Raw genomic sequence first — 19299 nt, 5'->3', positions numbered from 1 at the left:
GGATACTGCAAGGAATTTGTCTTTTATCCATTTAACTGCCAAGACATGTTTTTTTAAAACCTTTGATCTTGCTGGATTGTTTATTTGTGTAATTTATGTCTTTGCTATACACTGCAGCCTTAAATCTCCAGGGGTCAGCAGATGTAAGCAAAAATTGTATGTTTGGTTTCATGCAGAGTACTTCAAAACAATGGGTATGACATAGGATCTAATGAAAATTTTATTGTTTCTTCATAGGTTGCTATTCTCATAATGGAAGTATTAAAAGGAGGTAGAATTATTCCCCTTCATACTGAGGACAGAGGCATTGTCCCAAAGAGTAGAAAGCCTCAATTCAATTCCCTTCTCTCCTTCGTGGGGCCTGCAGAAGCATCTCCTGACTCTGTAGATGATGACCTAATAATCAAGCTGTAGGAAATTCTGCAGGGATATGATTTCAATCTCTCCTTTTGACACCATTTCATTTTGCACTAATAATTAAATTTTCATCACTGAGCTGCTGATGAAAATGGAGGATGATACCAGTTCTGCTACTTTTACTGTGAATCCAATTATTTTCTATTACTTTTCTCAGAAGTCTGCAAAGATGAAATATTAAGTTATAAGTCACATGAAGTGTTGCATTTAATACAGAAGTACTTCATTTTTTATTCACTACATGCTTTCCTCTGTTCAAAGTCCACTTGAAGTCTGTATATCAAGCACAGAAATTTCATTAAGAACTTCATATGCCTCATGAAAGAAAGAGTGTTACACATTTGCATTGCCAAAATGGCATTTTAGGAAACAGGGCATTATCATTTAATTCCCAAATACATCTCACTTATGTATATAGGTTTCACTAGCCAATATTCCATTTCAGATGTCCATTAACGCAGTTGCAAACTGACCTGAGCATCTTCAAATGTGTATCTTCCAGGTTCCTTCACATTCTGAGTGGTTTTGTCATAACTTTTTGAATCTAGGTTGATAGCGCTGGGTGCACCTGGAGCAAGAAATTCTTGCCAGATTTCTTGGACACGAGCAGGAACTTCACGGATAGGCCTCTTCTTCAGGTCTTCTACTGCTAACCAGAACCTATGGCACAACACAGCATCTTGACTTCCAACTCAGGATAACCACTAATGAAGTGCCCACATTCTTTCTTGCTCTTAAAAATAAATTAAGTAACGGAGGTTTGCATATAAACATGCTAAATAAGAAAAAGCTGAGTGATTTTATGTTGGGATCAGCATTCTGGTATAGTGTCTCAAGGCAATCAATCCACCTTTGGAAGCAATTTTTAGAAGGCTCTTCATGAGATGGGTAGGAAATCCTTCATTACTTATGTATGGATAACATGCTTACAGGAAAATTTCCATTTAGCTGGAATTAAACTGAGCCTTCATTTTGGCTGAACCACAAGGGCTTATATTACCTATAAACTGACTGCTTTTTGACATTCCCTCAAAACCTAATAATTTATATTCTTGCAATCTACATGAGTCTCTGAGTCCTACTAAATCCTAAACTCTATAACTGTACTTTTGTTACCCACAAATCATGCATAAGTTGGAAAAGCATTTGTTTTGCTAATTATAATTTAACTTCTTTTTTCAGCATTCCATTTATATGTATATTTTTCCTAAAAATGCTGAATGGAATTACACATTCTCTCCGCTGCTGCAGAGCAATCCAGTATTGGGCAGCCAAATGCAGTGTGGCCAGTTTGCTGTATCCACATTCAGTCTGGAGCAAGATCACTAAGAAGGTCTTGAGCACTTTATGATCATAGCTAACTAACTATAAGCTTCATTCCATTATTTCCTCTACTGGTGTTCAGACCAGACCTTCTCATGGCACAAAACAATCCTAAATTAATTTAGGATTCCATTCTTAGACATGTTTCAGACCGCTTAGTTCTCCCCCAAATCCAAGAGCTCCACCGAAGTTTGACTTTGGTAAGCACGCAGTATATACCATCACAACTTTTCGTTATTGTTCTGACACAGCTGACCCCATGAAACAGATAAGATGAGTCTTGAAGTCATTTAACTTTGAAATCAGCTGGATTATCCAAGACTTGCAAATAAATTGAGTGCACCTTTAAAATGTGATTCCAGCCTGCTTACACTGTGAGATCAACTTAAGCTCTCTTAGGTGACTTCAACAAGGATGAGATAAGAGAGAGGAGCAGTGAAACTGTACACAGACCCCCAAGAAAGCAAAATGATACCACCCTCAATCCAAATTCTAATTTAATTATTGCAAAACTCTTAAGAGACGATAGTAAAGCATAGCAAACATTACAGTGTTCCTGCTATAAGCTATTCTTCACTTGAGAACATTTACCTTTCAGGAAGCAATTATTCCTTCATATTCCTGTTTTGAAATTTCTTTGTAGCACAGATGGAAGGAGCCTGTGGTTATTTTTCACAAGCCAGTATGGTCAGCTTCACTCTACCAAGAAGACTATTTTAGGTATTTCTACAACCTTCAATTTCAATAGAATCTAAGCACAATTTTTTCATCTAAGATTCTCCAAGAGACAGAGAAGCAATATTGTCCCAGTTTTGCAAATATATTAATAATGTAATAATGTGGAGTGGTTTCTCCAAGGTCACAAAAGGGGTCTGTGCCAGTAGAACTCCAGTTTCGAAAATTCTGGGTAGAATCACTTTTATATATGAACTACAGTTGAATTGAACATAGTTCTGCACAGAGCCTGGGGATGTATCCTGAGAACCTGATGGCAATGCAGCAAGAAGAGAGGCCTCATAACTCAAGTTTAAAAACTGCGAAGCACACAAACTCTAATTCAGTTCCCTCTCTCAAATTTGGGCAACCTACTTTGGTTTCCTTAATCTGCTTTCGATATTTGCATTTAAAAGCACATATCCTGCAGTGCTAACCCCTTCAAGTGCATCTTCTGGGATTGACTGATTACTCATGTGTCTCCAAGTCAGGTAAGGAACACAAAAATGAAAGGGAAGGATGCTCTTTGTAAACATACATTTTCTATCTCCCTGCAGGCCCCCTGCGGATCCAGCTCAAAGATGTCACTTCCTTGTTTGTTCCATTGTATCACTGCCAATACTTCTGGAAGTCACCACAAACATGCCTCAGGATGCTATTTTCTTTTGAAAGCAAACTGTTTTCATATAGTAGGTTATGCTCAATTATGAGGAAATAGATGGGAGATAAATTCCAATAAATTTAACTTCTATGCTTGCAGCATAGAATAGGTAGGTTGCATAGACCCATTCTCACAGGCTGAACACCAGTTCTTTGATAGATTAATTTAATTTTACCCTTCTAACAATAGCATTCAAAGACTACTAAAAATGTGAAGTCCTAAATATAGAAACCTCTCTAAAAGTGGGAAGAATTATGATTTCTGTGTTATGTCATGTCTAGGGAGCTTATTTCACAGCCAACACACACTTCAAGATTTTAATCTACTTACTTATCTTTTAAGAAAAGATGCCTGCCCTCCTCCCACAGACAGTTGAATTAAATATTCAAAGTTAGGAAATGACAAAAATAAGGCTGCCCCCCTCCTGCATTTTCAAAAATAACTTTTTCCAATATCCCATGGCAACCAATAGCATGGATGAAGTTGAAATGGAGTCAGCAAGACCTCAGCACAGGGCCTCAAATCCAAAGAGCTCCCGGTATCATTTTACAGCTCCTTGCCTCATGAATGTGACCAGAGCAAGGGAAGACTCCTGTAGCAAAAAGCACAGTCCGCAACACTGTGTGCAAGGGCAGGAGAGGGGAGAGGGGGAACTGCATTTTCTGAACAATGATATACACAGACTTAGTGCTACTTTGTGTAAGGAGCTAGAACTCAGTCTGGCTGCCCTTGGATGAAACTGCATCTCCTGTGGGTGGAGGTTTGCTTTTGCCATGGAGACCCTTTCTAGAAGATGCTCAGCACTGTTTGAACAGAGACCTGAGTAGCTGAGCGTAAACCTTGCTGCTGTCTTCTATCCCAGCATTTGGGATAGATAGATAGATTCCCCCTGCCACATGCTGGGTCACACAGCAGACACACAGCAGTGAGGGTGTGTAGTGAGTGTATGGTAGTAGTACATCCAGCCACATGGACTGGTGAAACACATGTTGCAAGATATCTGGGGATTATGTCCTCCAGCTGGATTACTTTCAAAGCCACAGTGGCCTCATGGATAAATAGCACAGCCGCAACACAGCTCTGTCCCATTAACTGACCTAAATGCCAGGAGCAGCCAGATCCCAGACCAAGCCAATCAGTTAAGTTTAGCCCATAGGAACAAAGAGTGAGAGAAAGGCAATGGTTCTCCATGAAATGTGTGAGGTATAGTCTGTGTGGAAACAGTGAAGTGGGAGTTATGTGGACTTTGCACTCAGTGCATGTGACACAACAAGTCAGCGGCCAGACCTTACGGCATTTTCAGAAAAAAAAAAAAAAAACAACCTAAACAAACTCTATGAATAAAATCACTTAAGATTTTTCCTGGGGCAGGAAACACTGCTCTCTGATTTCTAGAATCCACCTTCTTGCCAACTACAGCTTCAAGCTTCAAGGCATAGTAGAACTGAAGGATTTCAAGAATATGACAGAGAAAATCATTAAATCTTGCAACTAGTTCCTTCTCATCTACTCTGCAAAAATGGCAACACTGCTGGCACTTGGCATTTAAGCTTGAGTCTGAATGAGCAATAACTCATAGGCAATTTCATCTTTGAGGATTAAATTTTGGTCAAGTTATTAGCACCCAAAACAAGGCCTCATAATCACCAGTGTAAAGGATAAACATCTCACAGAATATCAGCTTGCAGCGAGATGGTTAAACAGAAGTTATTGATGGAAAACATCCAAATCTAGCAAATTTCTCAGTCCCTCTCTTCTGAGATAACAAGAATGCAAAGTCCCTTTTTCCTATTTAGTCACACATTACAGAGCTAATAAATAAGCATCAAAGGAAGGGGCAAGGGGTCCGGTGGCTTTTCCTTCAGTGTATCATGGAACCTAACCTGGCACTACTCTCCCTTCACTAATTTAGGTTTTCGCAGTCCTAGAGCTGCTTTGGAGATCACACCCACTGCAATACTGCATAATGATTTAGACAGGCTTTCATGTTGGCAGGTCTGAAATTATTTAATCTTTACAGGCTGCAACTCCTACAAAATAATCAGTTGGGAGCAAACCTATAGTCAGCATACAAATACTAACTTTCCAAAGAATTCTGCTGCATTACAGACAAAGGAAGGATAATAATAGGAATACAATTTCCTACAAGAATTAAAGAAATTAGGTCTCCAGTTGCCAGGTTGCAGTAAGTTGGATTTCATAACCTCACTCTCTTTGAAAAGTCCTTTCTTTAGTACTTGGACAGCCTTGTGACCAAGCTCAGTAGTACTGGATCATGCTTGAACTTTAGTCTGGTGAATTTTAAACAATGGTCACCATTTTGTAATAGGCAGTGGGAATTTCATAAATCTATTATCCAAATCATATGTTACTTCCGCTATTTTTTTCTGTGCATAGAGCAGCACACAAAGCAACTCCTCAAAAAAATCTGCATGGTAACAAGAGATCACAAGTCAGCCTGCATTAGGTGAGTGCAGAATCCAACCTGCAAACTACAGTCACACTGTAATGAAGTTACTGCACTGACAGAACTGTTTAGACAGCTTTATTCCTTTGCTGTGCTTTACAACACCTTCAGAGAGTGAAATACTATTAAGCCCCATTTACAGGCGAAGAAAAAGCACAGAGATAGAAAGTAAGACGGGGAAATCTGGTTATATTCCTGATCATTGCACAATTCTTAGTATTAAATCATGGCTCAAGTTCCTTCATCCTTTTTGTGTTCCTTAAGACAGGATCTGTATCCACCAAGAATGATATTCTCAGACAGCTCAGACACTCTCAGCCAAAGTCAAAGTAACAGTAACACTGGGACTTTTTGCTGTGTAAGACCATTGCACTTGAATAGAAATGGTGTATCTGGTAGACTTATCATTTCATGGGTTTGGTATTTCTTTCACCAGAATGATGTATAAGACATCTAATTTACTACCAGCGAAGCTCCTGTCATGCCAGCAGTCCCTGCTGTATCCTGTGTACTCGGCTTGAAAGCTTGAATGCAGGGTCCCAGCCACCTATCCAACTATAGGCTTGGCAGTGTTGTAAATCTTATTGTGATTAGATCTGTAAAAGTACAAGAACCAGCAGCTGATTTGAGTTGAATTCATTGCAGTGGGAAGATGTGAGTTGACATAATTATTTTTCTCAAGGTGACTATCAAAATAGTAAAAAAAAAAATACCACTAAAAACCCCCAAATTACCATGATGGAGTTAACAAGTGAGCAACGAAAGTGGTGGTCTTCGAGGTGTTATCAGTGGTAATGCTTGAAATCATTGAGCTTTTCACTTCTGTTATTGGTGTCTAAAACATTTTGACAGCCATACACAACAAGCTTTACAAATTCATGTTTTCTAACCCAACTTTACTATGTGAACCTAATGGTGGATTGATTTCCCTACAGCTTGAGAATTTACAAATATAATTCTGAGCTTCTGAGACAGTTTTCCTTCAGTTAATTATCACAGAAAGCACCTTTTCAGAACAAATTTATCCCCTGCCTGGCCTGTAAGATCATATTCACCATTACTCAGATATTATATTTTATAATGCCAACATAAGATTTTAGAGGGAGAGACAGAAGAGTAGATGGCATATGAAGGAATCATCTCTGAAGAAATTTCTTGGGGGAATTTTTCTGGATCAGTTACTTGCAGTTTGCCTGTGGTTAGTGTTGTAAATAGGATTAGAAGAAAGAGTTAGGGATTATGCGGGTAACAGTCTAGCTGGCAGAGAGACAAATTAATCACAGAAAAGCACCAGAAAATGCAGCACACATTGAGCTCAATAGGTTCATGTTTGAACAGCTGCTCTGCATAACAAATTACCAGGATGCTATTTAAATAATAATTTTTTAAAATTACTTTCCTTTTCTTGGTTTTATTCTGAGTTTTAAAAATTAATTTTACCAATTGGACTTTTTAATAAGAAAAATCCGTATCTGTGACTAATAAAGTCATCAACATACACATACAGGTCAGGCTGTATTTGTGATGCAAGGTTAATGTTTGACTATGAACATGGTCAGCAATTTAGAGAACTCCAACTCCAATTATACTGCTGACAAATTTAAATTAATAACAAGGAGATCTGTGCAATTACTTGGCATTTATAAATCAACACCATAAATATTAAATGCCTCTTGTAAGATGCCACAAAAGCATAATTTTAGTATGAACGGCTATGCTGCAACACTCTAGAGTGAGAATTGGCATAGGAAAAAAGTAGGTTAAGATTATTCTGAGCTCTAGAATGTAAATGCAAATAGGATTCTACACTACTTATGTTGTTGGTGAATGGAAAGTGATACAGATGACATCTGACAACAAGGTGGAATTAAGAGAAAAATATGTTGCCTGTATTTTTGTACTATGCTCAGCTTAATTTGTCTGTCTATAGAAAGGCTGTCATTAATCTCTCCGAAATAACTCTTACTGAAATATGACTTTCTTTGAACAGACAAAACCTGCTATTAACCAATGGATGGACTACCATTTTTAAAATCAAAAAACTTTTCTCCTCACTTAAAAGTAATTCTGTAAATATACTTTTTAAAACGTACCCTATATGCTTCGTACACTAGGAACACTTTTCCATTTTGCGATCAGTGAGGAATTTGAGAGCTAGATGTCACCCTACTTCAGCTGTGTCAGATCCACAAGTACTAGAATACTGGTGGAGATTTTCAAAATAATCTCCAGAAACCAATCAACCTGATGAAAGTCTGTGAATTTTACTTTTAGGTCCTTTAGTCATTTTTAAACATTTTTATTTTCATTTTGCTTTTCCCAGAGTATTTGACTTAATAAAAGATACTGGACAGGCTTTGAATGAGTCAGTTTTATACCTGTTTAACAAGACAAGCTGAGAGAAAAGTTCTTACAGGAGTAGTTTGACCAAAAGTTGAACATGAATGGAAAAACATGCTTCATGTGAGTCTCTGTTAACTATATGAATATTTCCCTCAGCCTGTACATGAAAGCTGCCAGCAATCTGGACTAATTAATTCTGAAAAGTGAGGAAAGTTTTTGAAGGAGTCAAAAAATGAAAAGTATCAGGAAAAAAACCCCAAAACAACAAAGCAAAAACCCAATATATCTTATAAGCTAATAAAAAAAAAAGTAGCTCTCATTTACCTTAAATTTTCTGAACTGAATTCTGACTCCAAGAATTTCAGAAACTGCTCTCTTCCCACAGGGTCTTTCAAAGCTTCATCCATGCCAAATCCCCATCGTTTCACCCTCTGCTGTCCTGGCTCTTTGCTACAGAAATAAAAACAACAGAACCCAAAGTAAGCAATACTTCAGTATTCTAATAATCTGTGTTCATAATTTAGACTAAACCATAAAGTTCCATGGTTTTCTCACTTTTTAGAGTGCTCACATCTGTGCAATGTTCAGCAATGAGCAAACAGACTGTTAGTGCTTACACAGGATGAAGGTAATACACAGAAGAATAAGGATTTCCACCTAGGAATGTTACCAGATTTTAAAAGATGTCTCTTTTTTTCACCATACTAGAATCCTTGAAACTGGTTACTGTAATTTATTAGCCCATAGCACTTCCCATCTTACCAAATGTAAAACTGCAAAGACCAAAAGGGTACTGCATTGCCCTTCTACCTCAGTATTTTCCTGCAGTACCTTTGTCTGAAATCTTCCCATTCCAGAAAAACATGTTATACCCCCTTACTTCCAAAGAAGAAATAAATTATATACCTTGTCTCCAGTTCCCAGAAAGTGGTGTCATCTGATATCCAAGGGTTTGAGGGATCAGGGGGCACAAGAAAAGGATCATATTCCAAATACTGCTCTGTATAAGCTAATAGACTAGGAAAACAAAAGCATCAAACATTGTCACGTCAGGAGGCGAGGAAACCTGATCAGGTTACCCCAGTTAACAAGTTACCTTGCATCAATTGTGTGTGCACACGCTCAGAAGGCAGCTACAAGCTCAGGGTGAAATAGGTTTGCTCAAGCCATTTAAAAGTGGACCACTGAAGAAGGAGGGGTGGCTCAGGTCTATCAAGAGTAGATATGAAATAAGTTTCCCTAATACTTCCACACAGCTCCATTTAAGGTTCCTTTAGACACTAATAAATTAGATCATATAACCTCTTCCACACACATTTGTTTTTTCATAAAGGAACATGTTATATATCCCTGTGGTCTTAATCATCAGTTCCTTTAAAATCTGTTCTAAAACACTGCTTGTTACACAGCTTATATTTGCTGGCCCTGCATCTGCTAGTACTCCTTTTATTTTCTCTTAAATATAATTAATATTTTTATTATTTCCTAATAAAAGGGCACTATTCTCAAGTTTATCTTTTAAAAAACACGCCAATTTTTTTTCACAATTTTTTATATTCAAGAATTGGTCTGACTCAGTTGCATGCACTAAAATCTTTGCTTGTATTCTGGTAATTTACATCTCCCATTGGCCTTATTCATGCTTGCTGTTTCCTTTGGCCTCATAATTTTTGTAAAATTACTGACAAGTGAGGACAACTATTCTTTCTTTTCAATTCCTTTTATAGGTAGTGTGCATGATATATTTACTTTTCAGCAAACAAAAAATCTTAACCTGCTCTCTTTGTGAATAAATATGTATATGTATTTGCATATATATGCACACATACACATAAATAAGTAGACATATTTGTACAAATGTATATTAGAAGATGAAGAGTAATTTGTATTTGGGTTAGTTTCCTTTACTGAGCCCTATGCAGCTCCATTTTCTGCAACGTTGGGCTTTTTGTTTTATTTGCTTTCTAGCCCCTTCTTGACAAATTCTGGTCGTATTAGGAGATAGATTCCTACTAGTGTTACATCTCTGACCCAAACTGAGCCCAAACTCACTTTGTTCAAGCACTGACTGAGCTCCACACCAATCAGTTCCCTTGGTTCGTCAGTGATTGCCCTTTTGAAATATCAAAACAATAACCCCAGACCTATTCCCTTTTAGCCTCCCTGCCAATGAAAGGTGAAACTTGTGATCCCTTGGTCAGAGGCTCTTTCAGTGACTTGGGTTTATCAGATATGTATTGTGGAATATCTGGAGTATTTTTATCACTAAAAGAACTTCATACTTCTCCACTTAAAGTAAACTCTAACCAGTTATTTCTATGAAATCTGAGCTCCCATGTCTCTCTTTGAAGAGCTATTTGCTGTGAATAGCTCTTTGAAACTATTTCAAACTGACATTTTTCCCAATAGTTATCAGTCTAACTGAAAAAAAAAAGAAAATGTGACAATATACGTACCTCTCTGCAACTTTTGACATTTTTAATCTATGTCTGTCTAATTGCATTTGCCAGTGCTTAATCTGCAAGAAAGGAAGGCAAAGAGTTTTATGAGTAATTTATTGCTTGATTCCATTTCTATAACTTTTTTTATTAGGGCTGTAATTGAACCTTAATTTATCCTAGGGCACAGAAGAGAAATATATCAGAATTAAAACAACATTTCACCAGCGTAGTTCTAAAATAAATGGAATTTTCCATTAAAGAGAAAAGATCATACAGAGACAAAAGATGTGCCCAATATAACATTCTCCCTAAAGATTCATCAACAGAAATCCATTTTTAAAATTAGCCTTTATTTAGATTTTTGAAGAGAACTAATACTTCTTCAGACATTTACCTTCTCCAAATTCTAACATCTCAGGAAAGATTAACAAAGCTTTAACAGTAGATAAATGTGTGACCTTATACATGCATACATGGAGTGGTAAGTATACCCCCAAACCTCAAATCAGTATTGAAAGAAGAGCAAGCTCTCCACAGCTGAACAGTCTAATGGGCTTAGCTATACAAAGAACCCACTCACTGGCCTACTTCCCACTGCCTTTAGATGTTTAATGCATTATACAAAAAAATTCAGGTTTTGTCTCCTTAGTTTTGATGAAGTTACATTCCTAAATCCATATATCTTGAAACAAGGAAAAAGTTTATTAAATGTTTGCTACACCTGTTTTGAATAACTTCCCAGTTACAATAATATTTTTATACCTACTTTCCTAAAAAGTTAATTTAAAAGTACATGTTTGTAGTTATGTTCCAAACCTCTTGGTGTAGTTCATCTTCTGTGGGTGGCTTAGTCTCTGGTACTGGCGTGTGGGTAGGGCTGTGACTTCGAATGTCATTTTGTAAGCCATAGACAGACTGAGCAAAAAAATATGGAACAATGAGAGTTGCTTTCATACAGTGCTTTCTACACACACTCATAATAACTGTCATGGCTTAGTACATTGTGCTCAAGAAGTTAGCTAAGATCATCTTTTCCTGAGGAAACTGCAATAACCCATGCACTCAGATGAAAGTGTGCTTCTGCACTAGAGTGTAAAATAAAGACTCCCAAACTCCCACAATTCCATAAAGCCACAGGACAAAGGATCTACTTTTATTAGGTCTCTATATTAGCGTCACAGTAAACATGGGGAATGACACTGAGAGATGCTATTACAGTAAGCAGAGATGACTGGTAGGTGAGGTATTGTGAAAGGTACACTAGCACAAGGATTATTTGGATGACTCCCAAAATTGCAATTACTCTCTGGTAAATTACACTAATCTGGACCTTTCACTACCATAAATAAGACAAGCTAAAACTTTCTCTAAATCCACTTTCCTTCTTAAAATATATTTTTCCACGGATCAACATGCAAATGTACCTCAAAGGAAGTACTTTAAAGTGGAAGTCAATCTATATGTTTATGGTGCAAAGGATTTAAAAGAGTTGAGCCAATCCATCTATACAACCCTAGATAAATTACACTCCAATTACAACCTAATTTAGATAGAGCTAATTTCTTCCACAATTTCCAGTGGAAAGTATTTTGGGCATAATTGTAAAAAAGAGACACACTTTTCATTAAGAACAGGACAAGAACTGCTGTTAGAGTTCACACTGAATTTTAAAATTTCTTTTCCTTAATTACTGACAGAAACACTTTAATAGGCTTTATTCAATCTACTAAACAACATGAATAAAGAATGCAAAAATGAATTTTATATTCAAAATCTCTTTGTATTTCTCCAAAATCTTATGTGATAGAATTTACTTAGCATTAGCAAATTTGTTAATACTAATTCAACTAAGAGCTTATGAAATATTAACATATGTTCATGCATTTGTTCCTTGCAGCTGTAAGAAAAAAATGCTGTAAGAAATTATGGAAATTTGTGCTATAAATTTCCTCCACCTCCTGATTTTGATATAATAACAGTACTTACCTTTCTTGTTTTATGTGGATTTCTCATTCTTGAAGATTTTTTTATATCCACTTCAGTCGTGTTTACACAGCCAGGCTATTAAAAGAAAGAGAAAGGAAAGCAAAGGGCTAAATCTGGGAAGGAACTTCACTGAGATACTCCTCTTCAGTGTGCAAGACTGAAAAATAAATTCCACACCATGAAATTGAAATAAAATAAATTCCCAAGATAACAGAAACCAGTCACATGTTTCTGCTTCGGTTTTGCCAAGGAAGCCATTCATTACATTCTAGCTATTCCTCTAAGAAGCATGGTTGACCTAATGAGACAAAATAAACAGAATTGTGCAATATTCACCTCACCTGTGAACCTCAGGCTCCCTTCAGGAGCACCTGCTTTTGGGTCAATTTTCAAAGAGGATCTTCTTTTAAAATGCAATGAAAAAAAGTACCAAAACAGGATTTGCTTCTTTGGAAAACAAAGGAAAAAACCAAACCAAACCAGCAAAACAGGCTTCTGCAGCCTAACCAGAAGACTGACAGCCTAAATAAAATTACTCTCAGCACATCGTATCTGGGTTTCATTGGCTCATTCTCACAACTCTGTAGCACCCCAAAGCAGGCAAGCACTCTAGATTCTCCTAATTTATCTTCCTTTGACACTTCCCTCTAACTACAAAATCTGTGCGTAAATCTGGTTTTTACCCTTTGCTGGAAAAAACTAATAATAAGTGTTTTGCTCTCAGGTGAGTTTTATCTATTGATTTTAGAGGAATTACATTTGACACTGAGTGGAAACTACAAAATCTGCTCTCTAGTGGGAGCGGATTTTTAGTGAAAGTAGGTTGGGGTTTTTTAATGGGAGTAGCTAGATACTGAATTTACTTGCCCAACAGCCAGGATGGACTTATTATCACACTAATGATACAACCTCTGTCTTCTTATCATAACGAAAAGTGTGACTCTAAATTTTCAAAGACAAAATTTTAAAAATTGCTTACATAGGAAGATCTAAGAAAAACATAGCTTTCATTAAACAGAGCAATGGTACTTTGCCTCTGGAAAATATTCTAAAAACCAGACTGATTTTATTTAATCCAGTATGGGTTTTTTAAAATTAACAAATAAATAAGTTTCTATTTTAAAGTAATAAATTAGTGTGCATTTGATCATATTACATTTGCAGCAGAAAAAGTTCCTCACTGCTAACGATAAATATTCTTAAGACTGCATCTGACACACTAGAATTGGGAAGATACCCTTCGTGCTTCTGAACAAAAATGGGCATTTTTAAACTCAGAAATAAATGGCAACTCTCAAAGAAAAAGGCAGGTTGAAAAATACAAAGTTCTGCATGATGGTCAATTTAAAAGCAGAAAGCAATTTCCCAGGGCAGTATACTGAGATATAAAGCTTAAAAAACCCCAGTGCATCTACTTTAGGATTAGAGCAGCAGCTGGCAGTGAAGAAGAGAGGGGCTTTAACAACATCTACAGCCTTTGAATGTAACAATTTAAATAGCAGGCACACTTACATAAGGTACAAACTGTTATTTGTTCAGTTTTCAGTTATGGTTTGTTAAAAGCATGTCCTAAAAATGGAGAGGGGGAAAAAAGAAGGCATAAACCTCATCTGAAGCCTCTTATTTTTAAAGATTTCAAGCCCACCAGCAGTAAATTGGTACGGACAGATCTTGCAACTTGCCTGGGTAACTTACATGCCAGAATTGTGCAGATTGATGTAAGGAACACCAGAAATTCTGAGAGATTTTTAGAAATGAAACCAGGGCAAAGCTTTTGCTAGTTGCAAAGAGGCCGAGCCCAGTACTGACCTTCTACAGCACCTAGTGGATTCTTACTGACACCTGGCTGTTTAAAACCTCTCATGCTGAAGGAAAGCTGCTCTGGCAGGGGCACGCAGGAGAGACTGTGTGGGGAGAAACTGGACCAAGGTGGGACTGAAGAGAAGCTGACAGGAGAGCTGCCCCAGGCAGGGAGAGGCAGGGAAGCATCAGGAAGCTCCAGTGAAGAAGAGGAGGCAGCTAAAGGGTGTATCAACTACTCTGACAACCTGGGGTAACAATAGGAGTTTAAGACATATATCACTACCTCTATACAATACTATTCTCATAACTTGATTTAAATTATATGACTGGAAGTACCTAATGTAGCTTGGGTCACAATTTGTGTTTTCTTCCCAACATAAGTATATATATATTAGATTATACTTGATATGAGATGGGTTTTATGGTTTCTCTGGTGCTGCCGAATTTCATTTGTCAATATTTAGGAATAAATATCAAACATATTTTCAATTAAAATAAACACAAAAAGTTGCGTTATATGAACATTTTGCTAAAATAACTCAGTCTTTGTGGGAAAACCTCTGCTGGACAACATTTAATTTTATTTGTATCCCCTCAATAACATAATAAGTATGTGTTTGAATACAATTATATCCAGCTGTGTTTTCTTTTTTTGTGTTGTTTTTTTAACTGGACTACCATAGTTCAAATAGTGAGATGCCTCTCAGAGTGCTCTGCTGCAAGATTCCCATTTAGTGTGTGGTATGTAATTTGCATACTAATACTGTAAATAGTTTTCAAACAGATTTCCTGGAAGACTTGAGAACTCTTCTATATGTGTAAATAGAATGCTTATTTCTTTCAGGAGTAATATTCTGTGTGAAAACAATTTCCCCTCAACACACACAGAGGAAAGCCTTGTGACCTTGTTGAAATTATCATACAGCAAGATCACAACCAGGGCAGAATTTGGTCCTCATCAATTTTTAAATATCTGGGTGAAAAACTGTCATACATTCACTTAGTTTTTTTCATCCATTAGCATGTCCTTTTCTCAAAGTACAAATGCCTTTGTATTAATTTACATTAAAGGACATATCAATCCAGTCATGATAAATTCACTGTTGATGTAAATGGATACAGACAAAGAACATAAAAAACCCACATATAGAGGAATTTTAACCCCTACTTCAGTTATTGGATAACAACATTAGTATGAAACCCAAGCAGCACCACTTTCTACTGCTGCTGTAGGAGGTTGCATACCAGGATTCTGCTAAGAAACACAAAGGAAGGAAGAAGTCTTGTCTGCAAGCAGAGGAGGTACCAGAACGTACATGCCTTGATCTGGCTTTCGCCAGCATTTGAAGCAACCATCTGAGAGTATGTTGAGTTAAAAAAACCCACTTGATATTAATGTTCTTTTCCTGATAACTGTGGCAACAGTGAATTAATTAATTAAACCCTTGTAATAGTGCTACAGTGTATTAATTTTATGAAACCTGTAACAACTCTTTGGAAGAATTACATAAAATGGCATGCCTGAGCCATGGTATATTTCCATCCAAGTAGTGCAGATTATGGAGTATTTTTAGTCTGCTTGCTGTACAAAGTTGCACACTCCAAGTGTCCTTTTTATTGCCTGGCCACATAGCCCAAATCAACTGCTGTCAAAGCCTCTTTTGTATAAAAATCTTTTTGCTATGATGTGCTTGTAATTCAAAACAGTGAAAAATGCTCAACAGAGAGTAAATTAATATTCATAATTAGGTCAGCTGAAGTTTTGATGTCTTTTTTTTTTTCTTTCCCAAAGAAAAGGGCAATTTAACTGTGCATCTACTTAAGCCAAAATAACCAGAAGTTTTCTTGTATCTGAGACAAATATACCCCTGTATGTGGGAGCGAATAAGCTCGTGCATTCCGATAGGCTGGGAACTGTCTGTCTGTATTGCTGCTCTGTAGGAAATGATCTGAAGGAGAAGCTGAACATGAGTCAGCAGTATCTCTTTGCAGCAATGCAGACAAACCACATACCCAGCTGCACTAGCAATAGCTTAGCCAGCAGGCAAAGTGTTTATTTCTTTCTACTCAGCATCACAAGGAAACTTCTGGAACACCAAGACTACTTTTGGGCCCCACAAACAACACAAGAAATATATTCCAAATGGGAAAATCCACTGGAGGAACAGACTTTTTTTATGCTTGCCAAAGGGGAGAGCTAACCATTGTCTTTTGTGCCTACAGGGGGGCTTAGAGAGATAGACCTTTTCCAAGGGTGCACTGTGGGAGGACAGGAGACAGTAATCTGAAATTGCAGTAAAGGAATTTCCAGTCACCTATAAAGAAATATACTTCACAGTAAAAGTAAGAGAGGCTATGGAATGTCCATCCTTGGTGATTTTCAAAGCTTGTTTAACCCAAGTGCCTGGACAATCTGATTCACCTTAGAAGTTAGCACTGGTTTGAGCAAGAGGTTAGACTAGAAGACCTCCAGAGGCCCCTCTCAGCCTATACTTCTGTGGTGCAACCTACACTTCACAAGCTGCAGGGAGTGAAATTCAAATTATCCACTTTACAGACCACTCCAATCAAGTATTCACATTGGTGTGAAATTCATCTCTCTGCCTTCCCCACCCCAAAACATCAGAGTGGAAACAAGACTGGTATGTGCTTCCTTGCTTCTGCCCCTGCCCTGTAGCAGCCTGTGGTTCGTGCTCAACTCATACAAACAAACCTCAGGTTGATTTAAGGAAATGTAATTTCAGTGTCTCTTTGGCTAAAAATACATAGGCACTATTTAAAATAATTACCTCATTTCAATATGCACACCCATAAATTCAGAGTTCATTAAAGCAGTAAATATTTAGGTAGATTGATCACATACCTTATGAAATTTCATTGCATTTCAGTGTCAATACACTTTGAAATAGATTTTATTTGTTTTGCAGGCATGAGCTAACCTGCTAAGTGTAATTGCAAAATACTAAATTTCAAGATCTCCAGGCTCTCAGAATTTAAAGACTTTAAATTTAAATTATGGACCTGGGTGCAAACATGACAGGTCTTCTCTTTCACTTGAAAAGATTAAGTCAGGCACACAAACATAAGAAAAATCAGAGATTGAAATCTGTCTTTTACATTATGTGAAATAGAAGATTTTAACAAAAAAAGTAAGCTTGCAACCATCTATTCTGCTATTTCTGTCATTGCTACTATTCCTGTCATTTTTCTAGGAGTCTTCTAACCCTCAACAGTAACTATTCATATCACTCACTTTCTAAAGTAGAGAAAAGAAGCTAATTAGGCAGTGAGTGATAAGAAGAAGAGCAGAGTTCATTTTTATTTGTAGGTTTTCTATTCCAGTTCACTTGTACAGCTATCTGAACAGTGTATAGTTAAAAATCAACGGGAGAAGATTATAAAAAAGAAACGGAAGATTACAAAATAAAGAAACGAGGCAAAAAAAAAAAAATCCAGTGGCACTCAGCTGGAAAAAATCAAAGGAGATGCTAGCTGGAAAAATACCCAATTTGACTCTGGTTATATGGGAAAGATTATTTTTCTCATACGTAGTCTAGCATCAAAGGAGACATTAAAATCCTATATTGAGTAAGTTGTCAGTAATGGCTAAAACTGAGGCTCTCATAAGGCTACATTCTCCTGCAATGCACCAATTTTTCATTTCACTGAGATGGAAGTTATTCAAGTGTGCAGAACCCACTAAGGCTTACAGGGAAAAGTTGAGGTTTAGGTAATGATTATCAGGGTATTTTGGGATTTTACCTCATTTTACACACTTCAGGGTCAACGAATAAAGAGGCTTTTCCAGCAGAAGAGCTGCACTATTAATAACTTTGCTGGTGCAATAGGACATCTCGGAGGAACAGTCCAAACATAATGAGTACAAGTGGTCAGGCCTTTAACAGGATTTGGAAAAGCAGCTGTTGTCTTAAGGTCCAGTCAAAGGACAGCAAAATTGCAAACTCAGATACAAATTTCAGAAAATGTGTTTTTTTAAATGTAGCTCACTTTATAATTAGAGATCAATGAACCTCAACTAAGTGATGAAAAAAATAAACCCAGAAGCCATAGCTGCCAGAAACTGCAAATATGTAGGATTGTGTACTGCTAGTGCTTCTAGGGGACATCTCACCAGCCTCTGTTATGCCCCCCAAGGCAGCAAAGACAAATCAGTGATCACGGGAACTGGGCTACAGGAACCACTTCCTTTCGGTGAGAAAAAGATACTGTTATGTAAAACTGCAGAACCTAATCATGGGGTTAATTTACAATCAGCTAGGTGTACCTAATCTGAAACACTCTTACGAACTTTATGAGCCTCCCTAAAGGTGTTTGTTTTAATTACTATTCCCATTTGATTCAGCAGTTCTGTGAAAATAACTGTGAGAAATCAAGTGTGTGAACACTGGGACTTGACAACACCTCTAGTAACAAGATCCCCAGTAAATCTGAAGACAGAGGAAAAATACTATGCTGAGTTTAAGTACTAGGACACAAGGGGTGGATTTTTTTTTTTTTTCATTATGTAGCATAATCCCATAACTACAAACTATAAACTAAATTGGATGGGTCTAGCTACTTAACGACTGTAGTATATAATTTTACAGTACTTAGAGTTTCATACACATGTACAGTAGTATAAAATATGAAATTATCATATTATATGCTACTTGTAGTAGTACCATATTCCAAGCTTCTGCACAATAAATTTTAGCACAACCACCTCTCTGAAAACACGCCTTTTTGATTCAGTTGTTTAGACTGACAAACAAGCACTGTGACTGGACTTTCAATACCTGCTGTTAAGTCACAGCGCTTTTATGGAAGTCCCACTTGCATTATAGTTCTAATAAGAAGCAAACACAGAGAGACTAATATTCAGAATACAGTCCAGTGGCCATGGCAACCGCAAATGTAAATTGTAATAAGTACATAAGTTTGATGACTACTTTGGAAAGAACTCCTATCAAGACTACACCTCTCTACAACTCCAGACCAAGCTTCTAAAATTAGCACCTAGCTCTTCCTATGGACTCTTGTCTGTTAGAAATTACCTCCTCTGAGAAGCAGATGTAACCTTTCAATTACCACCTTTGAAACATAATTTTTAGGAAGCAAATCCCAAGATTGTTCTCAAGTATAGA

At 37.1% G+C, this 19299-nt stretch overlaps 1 protein-coding gene across 11 annotated transcripts in view; it reads right to left on the bottom strand.

Annotated features, from left to right (window-relative positions):
- The window catches only part of RGS7 (regulator of G protein signaling 7), a 242621-nt gene that overhangs the window by 30349 nt on the left and 192973 nt on the right, over nt 1-19299 (bottom strand). For all 11 annotated transcript variants that reach the window (XR_007202118.1, XR_007202119.1, XM_048296464.1 and 8 more), the window contains exons 10-15: nt 12353-12427; nt 11183-11281; nt 10382-10443; nt 8832-8942; nt 8250-8375; nt 891-1077 (exon numbers count right to left, since the gene is read on the bottom strand). Coding sequence is in view for 9 of the 11 variants with exons in the window: in XM_048296464.1 (XP_048152421.1) it covers nt 891-1077; nt 8250-8375; nt 8832-8942; nt 10382-10443; nt 11183-11281; nt 12353-12427 (660 nt within the window). In the remaining 2 variants the exon portion in view is untranslated. The remainder of the gene's footprint in view (nt 1-890; nt 1078-8249; nt 8376-8831; nt 8943-10381; nt 10444-11182; nt 11282-12352; nt 12428-19299) is intronic.

This window comes from Corvus hawaiiensis, chromosome 3 (genome assembly GCF_020740725.1).
Source record: "Corvus hawaiiensis isolate bCorHaw1 chromosome 3, bCorHaw1.pri.cur, whole genome shotgun sequence".
NCBI classification, from domain to species: Eukaryota; Metazoa; Chordata; class Aves; order Passeriformes; family Corvidae; genus Corvus; species Corvus hawaiiensis.
This window is presented reverse-complemented; position numbering and strand designations above follow the sequence as displayed.